General features: G+C 40.2%; 1 protein-coding gene across 1 annotated transcript in view; it reads right to left on the minus strand.

The window, feature by feature from the left end:
* Positions 1-15,520, minus strand: part of LOC132816734 (E3 ubiquitin-protein ligase RNF149-like) — a 40,424-nt gene that overhangs the window by 18,242 nt on the left and 6,662 nt on the right. Inside the window, exons 3-5 of the mRNA XM_060826640.1 lie at positions 5,846-6,096; positions 3,537-3,620; positions 1,678-1,760 (exon numbers count right to left, since the gene is read on the minus strand). Of these exons, the coding sequence (XP_060682623.1) occupies positions 1,678-1,760; positions 3,537-3,620; positions 5,846-6,096 (418 nt within the window). The remainder of the gene's footprint in view (positions 1-1,677; positions 1,761-3,536; positions 3,621-5,845; positions 6,097-15,520) is intronic.

A 15,520-nucleotide genomic window follows, 5' to 3' on the forward strand; every position in this document is an offset into this window, starting at 1 on the left:
CAATCATTTAAAACTACAGTGACAAGAAATTTCTTCACTGTGTTCTGAATCTTTATAGTATTCTATCCCAGTGATCTGTGGATGCTCAATTGTTGAATATGTTCGAGATGGAGACTTCTGGATATTAAAGGAATTAATGGATATGGTGACAGGTGGAAAGGTGCAATTAGGATAGAAGCTCCACCAGGACCTTTTGGAAAAGCAGAAGGTTCTAAAGGGCAAAATGGTCTTCTCCAGTTACTTTCTTCAAGAATCACACAATCCCTACAGTGTCAAGCCATGCCATTCAACCCATCAAGTCCTAACCTTCCCTGTAACCCTGCACTTCCCATAGCTAATCCACCTAATCTGCATACTCCTGGACACTATGGGCAATTTAACACAGCCAATACACCTAACCTGCATATCTTTGGACTTGTATGCTTGCACTTTCAATTACAGGCCACAGAAATTTGAGGGTTTGAGGAATAGGGATGGTTATTAATGCTGATGCTTTAAACAGAACTTTATTTATATGACAATCACCTGTGTACTAATAAGAGAAAACCAACTCTCCCCATCTGACTGGTTACATGACCTGTGTACATAATTGCACACAATTTTAGGATACTATTGTGAATTATCGGAAACCACTGAATTAGAGAATCCTCCTAATTGTGTAAGGATTGGAAGATATTTACTCAGTTATAATGCTAAGTTTGAGTTAATTTTTACACTTCAAATTAATACCATTAAACCCAGTCCCAGTTTGTGTTTTTAGTCAAAATTAACGAGAGAGATTCAATACCAAACTGGCACTACTATGCATGCTAAAACCTACACCTCACTGTCTGCGTTTACAAATGATTTTTTTTTAAAAAGAAACAAAATCCAATACTAAAGAATAATAGTTACAGGAAAACCTTCCAAAAATCAGATACAACTGCATAAAAAATACAGATGACAATCCACTTCATCCTTTACTGTAACTGGATTGCACTACCAGAAATGCATAAGACCTTGCATTACTCAATAATCTTTCCTAGGTTAAGTGGATTAGCCATGGGAAATGAGGGTGACACGGATAGGGTCTGGGTGGGATGCTGTTCAGAGGGTTGGTCTGGACTTGATAGGCCGAATGGCCTGCTTCCACACTGTAGGGATTATATGATTCGCTTATTGGATTTACTGTGCATCTCTCCTCTTCTTTTGAAGGGAAAGAAAATGTGCTCTACATGGGGAAATCAAAGGAAAATAGCAAACTGAATTATAGTCATTCAGTCTCACATTAGTGTTTAATTGTCTCAATGGAAATCAATTGCTCTCCATCTTAAGATGTTTTACTTTTAAAGACTGACCTTTTTCAGCTACCTTTTTTTTGCACAGATGGCTTGTGTAAATTATACTCTATTTCCAATTCTTCTTGTGGAGGAACCCTTCCCTTGCCCAGAGCTGGATGACTTGCGTAGCATCAAGATGATCATTACAGCTTTACAGTAGCTCATTTTTCCACTTCAATTTATTAATGCTATTATAGTGAAGACCAAAAAAATTCCCAAACTCCATTTCATTTAATTCACGAGTGTGTTTTTAAAAAGTTGGTCTTTATAAATTAAAGATTATTCAGATTACTTTCTTGTACATATTCCTTCAGGTTAAAATATTACATTACATATCACATTAACAAAAGGTACATACTTGCAAGGAAGAATTCGCACAACATCTCGGGATCTATATACTTCAATACACACAGCACAGCCATCAATATCCAAATCTACTTCCTAACAAGAGTAAAAACGTTTGAAGTTAGATGAAGAATCGGACTGGATAAACAATAAGATACATAAGTATGCACATTTTGATTTAAGCTGCGGACAGTTTGGTTTTATAAATTTAAATTTATTATTGGCTTATTTTCAACAGTAAAAAAAGTTGAGGTATGAATTGAGGTATAGAAAGTGAAGGGTGGAAACAGACAATTTTGACGGTGGGTTGAACATAAGATTTAAAGACAGCTTAGAGTCAAGAATTCAAACAAGAAACATTAATGAGCAGGAATAGACCAGTTGGCTTTTCAGGCCTGCCCCATACAGAACATCAAGGTTTTAAAAACTCTAGTTTGGTTGATGTCCAAATGGAGAAATGAGAAAATCTTCGTTTAATTACTATTGTCTCAAAACTATTAAATTCCTTTCGACCCTCTTTATTCCCTAGATCTCAACTGCCTCAAGAGTGTACTTTCCCACTCACAAAGGTTTAAAACCCCTTCTCATGCAAAACAGTACATTTGGTGGTGTAAAGAATGTTTTGCATTAATTTTGCATTATTTCCTTCTTCCTATTAATAAAAGCTGTTGGACTTTTGAGGATTGAGTGACTCTTGAACTTTCAATGAATTATGTAATTGAAACCAGATCTTTATATTTATTTCGACTTTGCAGAATCTTTACATACTGAGTAAAAACTCTTATCCTTGTTCTTCCTCCCAAAATATACTCCCAAACTTCTCCAGCACTGCGGAACAAGAATTAAACCCATTGTCTGTCAAAGATAAAAAGTGAGAAGTGACACAAGACAGGTCACTTGAAAGGTGGATGTGGGGGATCAGTTTTAGACAAGTTGAAATATTTGTCCAATGCCGAGACCATTCAATTCTTCAGAGAGATTATTGAACTTTAAATATCATATTTGGCTGATTGTTAGCTCTCCTGCCTCTAAATCACAAGTTTATAGGTTTAATCAAGTCCTGTTCCAAGACTCAACTACATAAATCTACGCTAAGACTTCTTTGGGAATGTCAGACTATTAAGAGATGCATCTTTCAGATGAGACATTACAGAGCCCTCTCAGATGTAAAAAAATCCCAGAACTGTTTCTGATACCCTGGCAAATATTCATCTTTTTAATGAACATGACCAAAGCAAATCAATCACCGGATTAATTGTGGTATTATTTGTTGTAAGCAGCAAGCTACTGTATTTTCCAATATCGTATCATTCTCTACATTGCAATAGCTGGGAAGCAAGCTGAGATTGTGAAAAACTGTTTAAATACATTTCTTTTTCTTTCTATTGGCCATTTACAACATTCGGACATAGTACCTTATGGAGATGACAAAAGGGCCACACAATGTCCATTACCCTACGATGATAAGTGCCATCCAAAAATGAACCACCAACTCAGTGGGGAAAGAGTGCAATTTTCAAAGCGGACAATCCATTTATTTTTGTGTAGCAATCAGCCTGTAATTAGGCTGTGTGGGCGGAGGACTGTGTGGTGTGGCACAAGGGGCATTGTACAAAATATGGAGGTAGTCCATGCAAACCAAGAAAATATACCATAACACGTTTAAAATGCCCCAAATAAAAAAATCAATTAGCAGTCTTAGTTTCTGAAAAATAATCCAAGTATCCTTTTGATTCATATGAAGCAAACTTTATGAACTGTGCAAAACAAGACCGTACACCCCTGGCAAAACTTCACTCCCTGCAAGTTGTTGCTAAAATAAAGTTAAAACCAAAATTCTGCCAACAGACATACAGAACAATAGTGCCTTACCCTATCTCCATGCCTGACAGTATGCAGCTGAAGTTTACTAATAGCTTTCTTGGCTTCTCTCCTGTTGTTCTTGTTTTTCTTGTTCTGATAGATGAAAAAAAAATGATTATATTCAAAGCTAGTATGTTCATATCTTTTTAGCTAGTCTCCTAAATATTTAAAGTCTAGATTAGAGTGGTGCTGGAAAAGCACAGCTAGTCAGGCAGCATCTGAGGAGCACCTGCAGTGCTTTTCTAGCACCACTCTAATCTAGACTCTGGTTTCCAGCATCTGCAGTCCTCACTTTTGCCTCCTAAATATTTAAAGTTTAACCCAATTTTAAATTTGTAGAACCTGCTCTAAAATCCAGCTGTACAAGTTGCACTGCCTCTATACCCCTTGGCAAAGAACCTGATTGATATTATGCTCACTTGAAAGAAGTAAAATGGATCCAAATCATCCAATTTGGCAAGTGTCCATTCTTCACTGAAATTGTGCCACCACCATAAATAGTAAACACTGAAGTATTAGTGTCCTTAGCCTGCACATTAACCCAAACCATAAATACTTTTTCAAAGATTACTTCCCAAAAGCAAGCTGTCCAGACTAGAAGTGATACTAATCCAGCTGTATCAAGGTAATTCAATCTACATGTAGCCTAATTCACAATGGCTATAGGAATCACTGGAGGCTAACACCAAAAAAAGCTACATGCAGCTAAGAGGAGCAGGAGCAACCTCAGGGCTGCAATCAAAAACAAAATGGCCCGAAATTTAGCTTCCTTTTTTTTTTAAAATAAACAAAAGGAGACCTGTTGCTGGTCTCCAAAATTCAATGAGTCAAGTTACATGAGCCCGAAGTGGCCTGCTGCCCCAGTCCATTTCATCTTCCCACTGCTGTTTGACCTAACTGGAATATCAGTGAAACCTGTTTGAAAAAAAAATCCTAATTTATTCATTAGTTAGGCCACCTTTGAAATACTGCATTCAATTCTGGTCTTCCTGCTACAGGAAAAAGGTTATGAACTACAAATGGTTCAGAAAAGATTTAAGCATGTTGCCAGATTTGGAGGGTTTGCACTATAAGGAAAGGCTGAATAGGCTGGGGCTACTGTCCCTGGAGCATTTGAGACTGAGGGACGACCTTGCTGAAGTTTATAAAATCATGTGGAACATGGATAGAGGTGTCCAAAGCTACAGGGGCTAGGTTTAAGATGAGAGGGGAATGTTTAAAAGGGACCTGAGGGGCAACTCTTTCACGCAGAGGGTGGTGCATGTATGGAATCAGCTGCCAGGGGTGGTGGTGGGAGGCTGGTGCAATTACAACATTTAAAAGACAGCTGTATGGGTACACAAATAGGAGAGTTTTGAGAGATATGGGCCAAATTAATTTAGGATATCTAGTCGGTATGGATGAGTTGAATGGAAGGATCTGCTTCTGAAATGTATGTCTGTGACTCTATAATCTGCTAGTCACTTTACACAATTGCAGTTCTTTCCAAGGCTTGTTTACTTCTTTAATGATGCAGAGCAATTGAGCACTAAACACGGTTCACTTGTGAGTCGAGAAATCAAGTGTCATCAGGCCAGCTGATTGTTCTTAGTGACATTTTCTGTTAAATAATCCACAAGATTTGAGATCTTTCCATCTCAAATATGGTTTGCTCAGCTCTCAGCCAGAAAACAGAATTCAAGTTGCAGTGTTGCACATTACCTCAAACTAGATTTACCTCAGTGGACAGAGGTAATGAACAAACTATAAAAGTAAAATACACTATTACTTATTGCCATAAATAGGAACAAAAAAAAAGTTGCTTTTGCACCTTTACCAAGACAATGGAACATAATAATTAAAGAAAGTTCAGTATAAAATCCTGCTCAAGTCACTGCTACAATGCATTAACCTACACTTTACTGGAAAAGATTTGAAGGCTTATCAACATTCAAAGTACTACAATAATACAGCAAACTGATGGAGATTGTAAAGAAAGGGTACTTTAAAACCAGGATTTAAAAAAGGGAAAATTAGAAGGAATATGCTGTATATAAAGAAATGGATGTAATTCAGCATGAACATTCTTATTTGTAAAAAGATTATAATGTGAGAGAGCAAAAAAAATGAAAATGTAAAATGCTAATTTAGAAAGAGAAAGTATTCACTTCACACATTGTGATTATTATATAAACTATTTAAGTAAAAATCTAAGCGGTGCACTGATATTCAAAGTCATGCTTTATTTAAAAGATATGAACCTGAAAGTCTGACCGAATATTTCAGAAATATGATGGAAATTTTAAAATATTTTTAAAATTTTCTTCATAAATATTTACCTGACTTGAAAACTGTGATCCTGCATATAGAAATCTCTGGATGTAATAAAAAATGAGCCACGCCAGGGAGATGATCATCATTGTTATGAAAGCAATAATTACAAATACTACTGACTGAGAGCTCATCCACTCCTGCACATGTCGGGTACCAACAGTTATGGACATGATCACTGGGATACCTCGGCGAGCTAACTCTAGAATTTCCATCCCCTTTGAATTGCCAATCATGATAGCAACAGTATTTCCGGTCCCTGAGAATAAAGAGAGTAAACTGTTAGTAAAAGATCATATCCAAATATGAAGTAGAACTGGAATAAAAGAAAGTGACTCCATTGAGAGATTTCAAATTAAAAGATGGATGGCAGGAATCAAGGTTAAACGTAGCTTCCATCAAGAATCATATTTCTTTGTATGGACATCAGTTTCATTGTTTAAAAAAAAATCACACAACACCAGGTTATAATCCGACAAGTTTATTTGGAAGTACAAGCTTTCAGAGCATTGCTCCTTCATCAGGTAGTTAGTGGAGCAGGATCATAGGGCACAATTTATAGCAAAGGATCATAGTGTCATATAACTGATGCAATACATTGAACAAACCTAGATCGCTGTTCAGTCTTTCACCTTTTAGAATGGGTTGCAGATTTCGATTCATTAATATGTAAATCCCAGAACTTCTTTCAAGTCACATTCCCGAGATAACTTAAAAAGGTTCTATAAAAAAAGTTCAGATGATACATTAAAAGGTGTGAAGTTAGAGTCTGTATGTATTGCAACCTTGAGTCAGACGGGTTCTATTTCCAAAGTAGGAATTTATAAAATGTCACATAGATTAACTGCCTACAGATTGTGTGCTTTTTGAACAAAATAGAATGTATCTGCAAATGCAAATTCACACCATAGACTTGTGTGTGTGGACATGCATGTGAGGAAGTGTGAGAGTGTGTGTGTGCATGTACTTGATAGGAGTGTGCGCATGAGTGTGATGGAGTATATGCCTGTGAGTGTGTGTGTGCGCATGGGTGAGAGTGTGGGGGAGGTGCATGTGTATGCGCCTGAACGAGTGTGTATAAAAGAGGGTCTGCATTAGTGAGAGTAAGAGAGTGTGTGCGCGCACACTCGCATGCTTGTGTTTGAGTGTATAGCATTCTATTTTGCTCAAAAAGCACAGAATCTGCAGGCAGTCAATCCATGTGTCATTTTATAAATTCCTGCTTTGGAAAGAAAACCAGTCTGACTCAAGATTGGAATACATACAGACTCTAACCTCACACCTGAGCTGAGATGTCACCTTTTTGACAAAACCTAAGCTATCTCAGGAATGTGACTTGAAATGAATTGCGGGATTTACATATAAATAAATTGAAACCTGCAACCTATTCTAAGATGAAAGACTTAACAGCAATCTCCCTGGTGGTCGAGTGGTTAGGATCCGGTGCTTTCACTGCTGCAGCCCGGGTTCGATCCCTGGTCAGGGAAGCAATTCTCAGTGGGTTTGTTGGCTACCCATTCTCCTTAAATGCGTTGTACAGTCATTTTGGGGCAGCACGGTGGCTCAGTGGCTAGCACTGCTGCCTCACAGCACTAGGGTCCTAGGTTCTATTCCAGCCTCGGGCAACTATCGGTGTGGAGTTTGCACATTCTCCCAGTGCCTGCGTGGGTTTCCTCCGGGTGCTCCAGTTCCCTCCCACAGTCCAGGTGAATTGGCCATGCTAAATTGCCCATAATCTTAGGTGCATTAGTCAGAGGGAAGTGGGTCTGGGTGGGTTACTCTTTGGAGGGTCAGTGTGGACTGGTTGGGCCGAAGGGCCTGTTTCCATACTGTAGGAAATCTAATCTAATATATTATTTCATTTGCATTGCACTGTGATCTTTTGCTATAAATTGTGTCCTACGATCCTGCTCCACTAGCTACCTAATAAAGGAACAGTGCTCCAAAAGCTTGTACTTGCAAATAAATCTGTTAGACTATAACCTGGTGTCGCGTGATTTTTAAACTTTGTCCACCCCAGTCCAATACCAGCATCTCCACATCAGTTTCATTGAATATTTCAGCAAGAAGCATTGCAAAGTGTTTATAACATTGCTGCAACACTGTAGTTGAGCCTCTGCCAAATGATCCTCTCTAGCTATCTTCCCATCGTAAATACTTATTAAAAGCAGCTCATCTGCAAAGCCGTTGGTATTGGCTGAGCACAAGCACCTACAATATACTGCTATGTGGGAATTGAGGTGAATAAAAAAAAATCTGGAATGTAATAAAATTTAAACAGGTGGCTGGGTTTGTTGCCAAAAATACCGATCAGTTTTTAAAACAGACGGAATAAACAGATGGCTCACACACTATGAAACTGCCCCAAAATCTTATCCCTTCAAATGGGGAAGCAGAATTAAGTACATGTACAAAGGACATGGCATTATACAGAGGGGGAAATTACTGAATGTCAATGGAAGCCTGCCACATGAAGGTAGATGGCAATTACCTGGAGCGCCATTTTTTACCCAACAAGCTCAACAACAATAATACAGAAACATCAAGATAATACATTGACCAATATTTCTGTACTTTTTTGGCACCAATAGTGCTCACCCTTTAAAATTAAAATGTTATCCTTCACGTCATACTGTGGTTAAATGTGTCACTATCTTGGGATGTCACAACTTCTGTTCCCACTTCCTCTAACTACAACCACCAGCGATGCAGAATTTGAACTCCACCTTCGGCTTGAACAGTGTGAAACTAGCAGATTATCACAACAGTTCTCAGGAGAATCCATTGCAAGGCATCCATCATATGCAAGCCTTCATTAATTTGCTTAATCTTCAACAGGAGAAGACTGCATATAATTCCTATGAAATGTAGGGGATCAAGGTGACATTGGGCAGCTGGTGGCAGAGTAGTAATATCACTGGACTAGTCATCCAGATGCCCAATTTAATGCTTTGGGCACAGGAGTTCAAATCATACCACTGTAGCTGCAGGAATTTAAATTCAAGTAATTCATAAATCTGGAATTAAAAGCTAGGTTCAGTAATGATGATTCTCTCTAAATGGCGTAGCAACCAACTCCGTTCACAAACAATTAGCAGTGGGCAACATCTCTGCTGAGGATGTAGAGGATGGTGAAAATGATGCCGTATTCCAATTGGCATCTTATTAGGTACACGCCTACGTAGGTTTTGTGGCAACCCTGTAAACAGCAAACTATACTCTGGCTCCTTAGTTACAAGATGGAATATGCTCATTTATTCTATAATTTGTGCTCTCCTTTTCTGCTGAACCATTACAGTAAATTGTGATGCAGAAGTACTGGTGGTGGTGAGGAGGAGACAAAACATCTCACCTGCATAAGTTAATAATGAAGAAATGAAAGTAGGAGGATTGGACCAATAGAAACTCTTGAAGCAAGACTCTGTACGTCAGCCCAAACCTACTGGAAACACCTCTGGTTTACAGCTTTCCCACTATGAAAATTCATTTTGGATGCTATCTTATTTGTGTAAATGTATTAGTATGACTGGGTGATTCACTACATGCAAGAGACCTGCAAGAGTGAGGAGAAGATGAGGATGTAGCTGCTTTGTGGTGCAGACTGAAGATAAGACTGGCCCCAGGTTAGGAATTAAGAGAATGAGATTATATCAAATGAATATTCAAATAACATCAGACCTGCTACAAAGTCTGCAATCTGTCTCTGAGAATATTGGGCAATGGATAGCTGTACCCTATAGTCCATATTTCCAGGTTACCTTGTTCACCTTGTGACAGCACCTCACAAATGCAGAGGCTGAGGCCCTGTGATTGGTAGTAAAACGTAGTTTCAGTCCTGATGGGTTGAAATGCCAACCGCTGTCTCACAAGGCTTTCAGAATCAGATATCAGCAATCTATGACCAATTTGCTGATCAAGAATAAGAAATCCAGGACAGAGTGGAAAGGAAATATCAGGAGCCAATCTGCATAAGGCTGCAGTTGATTAAGAGATAGTAAAAGGTATTCCCTTATGAGCACCTTGGAAAATGAGATGGAAGAGACAACACCAGTGTAAGAGATTGAGATACCTGTGTTGACTGTCACATATGTTGTGTGCGCCGAGGTGGTGGTGGCATAGTGGTGTTGCCTCTAGACTAGTAATTCAGAACTATAGGCTAATTTGGATGAACAAGGGTTCAAATACCGTCATGATAGATAGCCAAGTTTAAATTCAAGAAAATCAACTGGAATTAAAAGCAACTATATAAAACTGTCAGTTGTCGTTAATATCCATCTAATTCAGTAATGTATTTAAGAAAGGAAACCTGCCATCGCTACCAAGTGCTGCCTACACATGATTCCAAACTGACAACAATGACAGTGCAATTAGGGATGCACAACAACTGCTGGCCTAATCAGTGACACCCACATCCATGATTAAAATTTTAAAAGGTCAACCATTCAACACGATAGTAATCTACAGATTGCAGCTAGAAGAATGAGGAGAGACAAAGATTACAAGAGTATGTACAACGTGTGCAAAGATTAGGGGTGGCTTCTGTCCCTTTTGAATTCTTTGTATTTGAGAAAGATGTGGACTTCTTGCCCAAGTACCCTTCACTAGCCAGAAGCCCACAAAGTCAAACATGGCCCTCACTGAATGGGCACTCCTACCATCCATAATTTTTGAGCAGAGGCAAGATGGGAATACAGACGACCCAACATTTCTCTGTGCTTGCAAAATTACAGTAAGGATGGAAATGGGGAATGTCTGGTGATCAAACACCAATAGCATGATGTTATGGTTTCCTTCTGTGAATCTTCTTGGATCGCATGGATTAGTTGGAGCAGCAGTTAGAAGCAATGAGGAATTTACAGGAGCTAGGAGGTGCGATAGATGGCAGTTGCAGGGAGAGAGACAAACTGAAGATACAGTCAGGTAGAGGAGTGACGTCCAGGAAAGGTAGGTGAGGGAGGCAGGTAGTGCAGGAGTCTGCTGTGCCTATCCCCATCCCTAACAAGTATGCGGTTTTGGAAAACGTAGGGGGTGATGGATTCTCAGGGAATGTAGCACTGACAGCCAGGTTTCTGGGACTATGGCTGGCTCTAATGTAACAATGAGGATGCCAGATTCGAAGCGATTAATTGCGATAGTGGACTGTCTAGTTGAAGGCACAAGTTTCTGCAGCCAGTGAGAAATCAGAGGGGTATATTGCCTCCCTGGAGTCAAGATCAAGGATAGCTCAGAGACAGTGCAGCATATTCTTAATGGGAAGATGAACCAGCAGGAGGTCATGCTACACATTGGAACGAACAACATAGTTAGGCAGGAAGTTAAAAGGTCCTCAATGATAGCAATATCTGGATTACACTGGTGCCACAAACTAGTGAGAGTAGAAATAGGAGGTTAGAACAGATGAATGAATGGCTGAGGAGCTGGTGCAGGGGAGAATGGTTCATATTTTTGGATCATTGGAATCTCTTCTGGGGTAGAAGGGACTTGAACAAGAAGGACGGATTGCACCAGAATTGGAAGAGGACTAATATACTGGCAGGGAGATTGGGAAAGGAATAAGTCAAACAGATGGGATAGGCAGGAACAAAACAGAGAACAAAAGGTAGGAGTGATAAACTAAGCTGCATTTATTTCAATGCAAGAGGCCTAACAAGGTAGATGAACTCAGGACAGGTTTGGAAACACAGGACTGGGATATCATCGTAATTACAGAGATGCAGCTCAGGAATGGACAGGACTAGAAGCTTAATGTTCCAGAATACAAATACTACAGGAAGGATATTAAAGGGGGGCAAGAGAGGAGGGGGTGTGGCATTTTTGATTAGGGGTAACATTACGGCTGTACTTAGGAAGGATATTCCTGGGAATACATCAAGGAAGTTATTTGGGTGGAACTGAGAAACAAGAAAGGGATGATCAACTTGTTGGGATTGTAGTATAGACCCCCTAATAGTCAGTAGGAAATTGAGAAACAAATTTGTAAAGAGACCTCAGTTCTCTGCAAGAATAATAGGGTGGGTAGGGTAGGGTAAGGTAGGGGAACATCGACTGGGACTGCCATAGTCTTAAGGGCTTGGATGGAGAGGAATTTGTTAAGTATGTACAAGAAAACTTTCTGATTTAATATGTGGATGTACCCACTACAGAAGGTGCAAAACTTGACAGACTCTTGGGAAATAAGGCAAGGCGGGTGAATGAGGTGTCAGTGGGGGCACTTTGGCACCTGTGACCATAATTCTATTAGTTTTAAAATAGTGATGGAGAAGGATAGACCAGATCTAAAAGTTGAAGTTCTAAATTGAGGATGGCAAAAGGCAGAAACTTTCAAAAGTTGAATGGGAGGGGCAGGTTCGCAGGTAAAGGGGAAGCCTTCAAAAATGAGATAGAGTCCAGAGACAGTATTTTCCGGTTATGGTCAAGGGAGAGGCTGGTAGGCGTAGGGAATGCTGGATGACGAGAGAAATTGAGGTTTTGGTTAAGAATAAGAAGGAAGCATATGTCAGGTATAGACAGCAGAGATTGAGTGAATCCTTACAACAGTATAAGGGGAGTCAGAGTATACTTAAGAGGGAAATCAGGAGGGCAAAAAGGGGACAGGACAGAGCTTTGGCAAATAGGGTTAAGGAAAAACCAAAGGAGATTCTACAAATACATTATGGATTAAAGGATAACTAGACAGAGAGAATAGGGTCCCTTAAAGATCAGCATGGCTGCCTATGCATGGGACTGCAGGAGATGGGTGAGATATACTAAATGAGTATGGAAGGTAGAGAACATGGGGAAATAAATCGTGACACCTTGAAAAATTTCCATATTGGAGGTGGTGGTGCTGAATGTCTTAAATATGCATAAAAGGTGGATAAATTCCTAAACAGATGTACCCTAGACCTTTTTGAAAAGCTAGGGAAATGATTGTTGGGCTCTTTTTTGATAATCAAAATATTTCAGCAGTCACAAGTGAGGTGCCAGAGACTGGAGGTTGGTTTACAAGATGCCACTATTTAAGAAAGGTAAGGACAAGGTAAGGACAAGCCAGGGAACTGTAGACCAGTGAGCCTGAGATTGGTGACGGGCAAGTTGTTGGAGGGAATCCAGAGGGACACAATTTACACGTATTTGGAAAGGCAAGGATTGATTAGGGATAGTCAACATAGTTTCCCACGGACAAAGCTATGTGTCATGAACTTGATTACGTTTTTTGACGTAATAAAGAGGAGGACTGATGAGGGCAAACACCTTCCCATATCAGGGGTGGGCTTTCTAGGCAACATTGGTTGCAACTCACCCTGATTAGTAAAAAAAAAAATCAAAGATGCTCAATGCCACTCTGATGGCAGAAAGTCAGTCTGGGGACGGCCAGTTAAAAGTATTGATTCCACTCTCAATGGCGCAGGTGGACCTCCTAGTGATTAGAGATCGAATTTTAGAGTTTGAGGCCTTGGTGGCTGAGCCAACATTCTTGCTAGACAAGTAATCTAGAGCCTCTGGGAAACCAGGTTCAATTCCACCATGATAAATTGTGAAATTTGAATTCAAAACGTTATCTGGAGTTAAAATTGAATGATAACCATTCATTTTCATAAAAATCTCTGCTTCACTAACTGAAGAGAGAACTATCAGCCTTACCTCATCTGGCCTACATGTGATTCAGCAATGTGGTTGACACTTAATTGCCCTCTGAAATGGCACAGAAAATGATTGGGTTATAACAAATGACTAAAAATTAAATCTAAGAGAAATTAAATCTTAGTGGTCGCTTGGCGTAAACCTCAGGACTAGAAGCAACACTGGCAAATTCAGCCCCATAAACTCTACAAAGACCATTTTATAACATTTGAGGCTAGTACCAAAATTAGGAGAACAGTCTCACTGACTGATCAAACAAGAGCTTGAAAGTCAGTCAGTCATATTCACAGAAGCATACCTTACTCTTAGTCACACCATCACTGGGTATGACCAGGAGCAGTGCTATTTAGCAGGGAGGAAGTTGTCTTGGAAGTCCTCAACATTGACTCCAGACTATGAAGTATCACAGCACCAAGTTGAACACAGGTAAGAAAACCACCACTCTCTCTCAGCTGATGGATCTGTACTCCTTCATGGTGAATACCACTTAATTGAATCAGAATTCCTACAATGTGGAAGCAGGCCCATCAAAACCATTACGAACCTCTAAAATGCATCCTACCCGGACCCACATCTCCTACCCTATCCCTGTAATCCTGCATTTCCCATGGCTAATCCATCCAGCCCGCACGTCTTTGGACTGTGGGAGGAAGTCGGAACACCTGAGGAAACCCAGACAGGCCCAGGGAGAACGTGCAAACTCCACACAGTTTGTAGCCCAAGGGTGGAACCAAACTCAGGCCCGTAGCACTGTGAGGCACCAGTGCTAACCACTGAGCCACTGTGCTGCCACTGCATTTGGAGGAAGCATAGAGGATGTCAACATTCATTACCAAGGGTAGCTCAGCAGCACCACTACCGACCACGCTGGTTGAATTGTAAAGGTCATAACTACTAGACTATCTGCAGCAGATGGTGACGAAAAGAATATATACCTGGCAGCATCTTCATCAGCATGCCAGAGGTTAATCTGTTCATGACAGTATCAACAGGAATGACCACCCTACACTGTCTCTAGAAACTAAAACCCATCTTCATAAGTGAGGAAACCCTGTACTGTGTCCATTTCCAAGGTGGTGAACAGTATAGATTTTTTGAACAGATCAAGCAATTCAAGACTGGGCATCCATGAAGCACTGTGGGTAATCAGAAAATGAAATTGTACTCCAAAACAATATACAACCTTATGTCCTCATGGATGCCTCACTCTACCATTATCACAAAGCAAGGAGATCAACCTGGAGTTCAATGAAGAGTGCAGGAGGGCATGCCAGGAGCAGCACCAGGCATTGCCTTAAAATGAGTCGTCAACCTGGTGAAGCTACAATCCAAGTTTACTTGTGTGCCAAACAACATAGGGAGCAAGTGAGAGATAGGGCTAAGCAATTTCACAGTTAAAGAACTCAGATCCAAGGTCTGCAGTTGTGAATAGTTGTAGATAAATTTAAAAACTCACTGGAGCATGGGATTCCACAAATATCCCGTCCTCAAAAAAGGGAGAGTCTGGGAAATCAGTGCAAAAGATAAGGTTAAAGCATTTATAAGCATCCTCAGCCACAAGTGTCAAGTAGATATTCCATCCCAGCCTCTTTTAAACGTCCTCAACATATATCAATCTTCAGCTAACTCAATACGCTCCATGTGACAGGAAAAGAAATGGTGATGGCACTGGATGTTGCAAAGGCTTTGGGTCCTTACAATATTCAAAGTTTGTGAAAAGATTTGTATTTCGGGTGCTCGTTGTTGTGATTCTGTTCGCCAAGCTGGGAATTTGTGTTGCAGATGTTTCGCCCCTGTCTAGGTGACATCCTCAGTGCTTGGGAGCCTCCTGTGAAGCACTTCTGTAATCTTTCCTCCGGCATTTGTAGTGGTTTGTGTTAGGAGTCCTGGTGGTCACAGTAGCCTGGCTGTCAGTTCGGAAATGCTCTTGATGTATGGTAGTGTGGCTATCCAAAGCAGCATTTCCGAACTGACAGCCAGACTACTGCGACCACTAGGACTCATAACAGTACACAAACCAACAGTCACTCTCAGACAACAACTCACCAGAACGAAGGACC

This window comes from Hemiscyllium ocellatum, chromosome 6 (assembly GCF_020745735.1).
Source record: "Hemiscyllium ocellatum isolate sHemOce1 chromosome 6, sHemOce1.pat.X.cur, whole genome shotgun sequence".
In the NCBI taxonomy this organism is placed as follows: Eukaryota; Metazoa; Chordata; class Chondrichthyes; order Orectolobiformes; family Hemiscylliidae; genus Hemiscyllium; species Hemiscyllium ocellatum.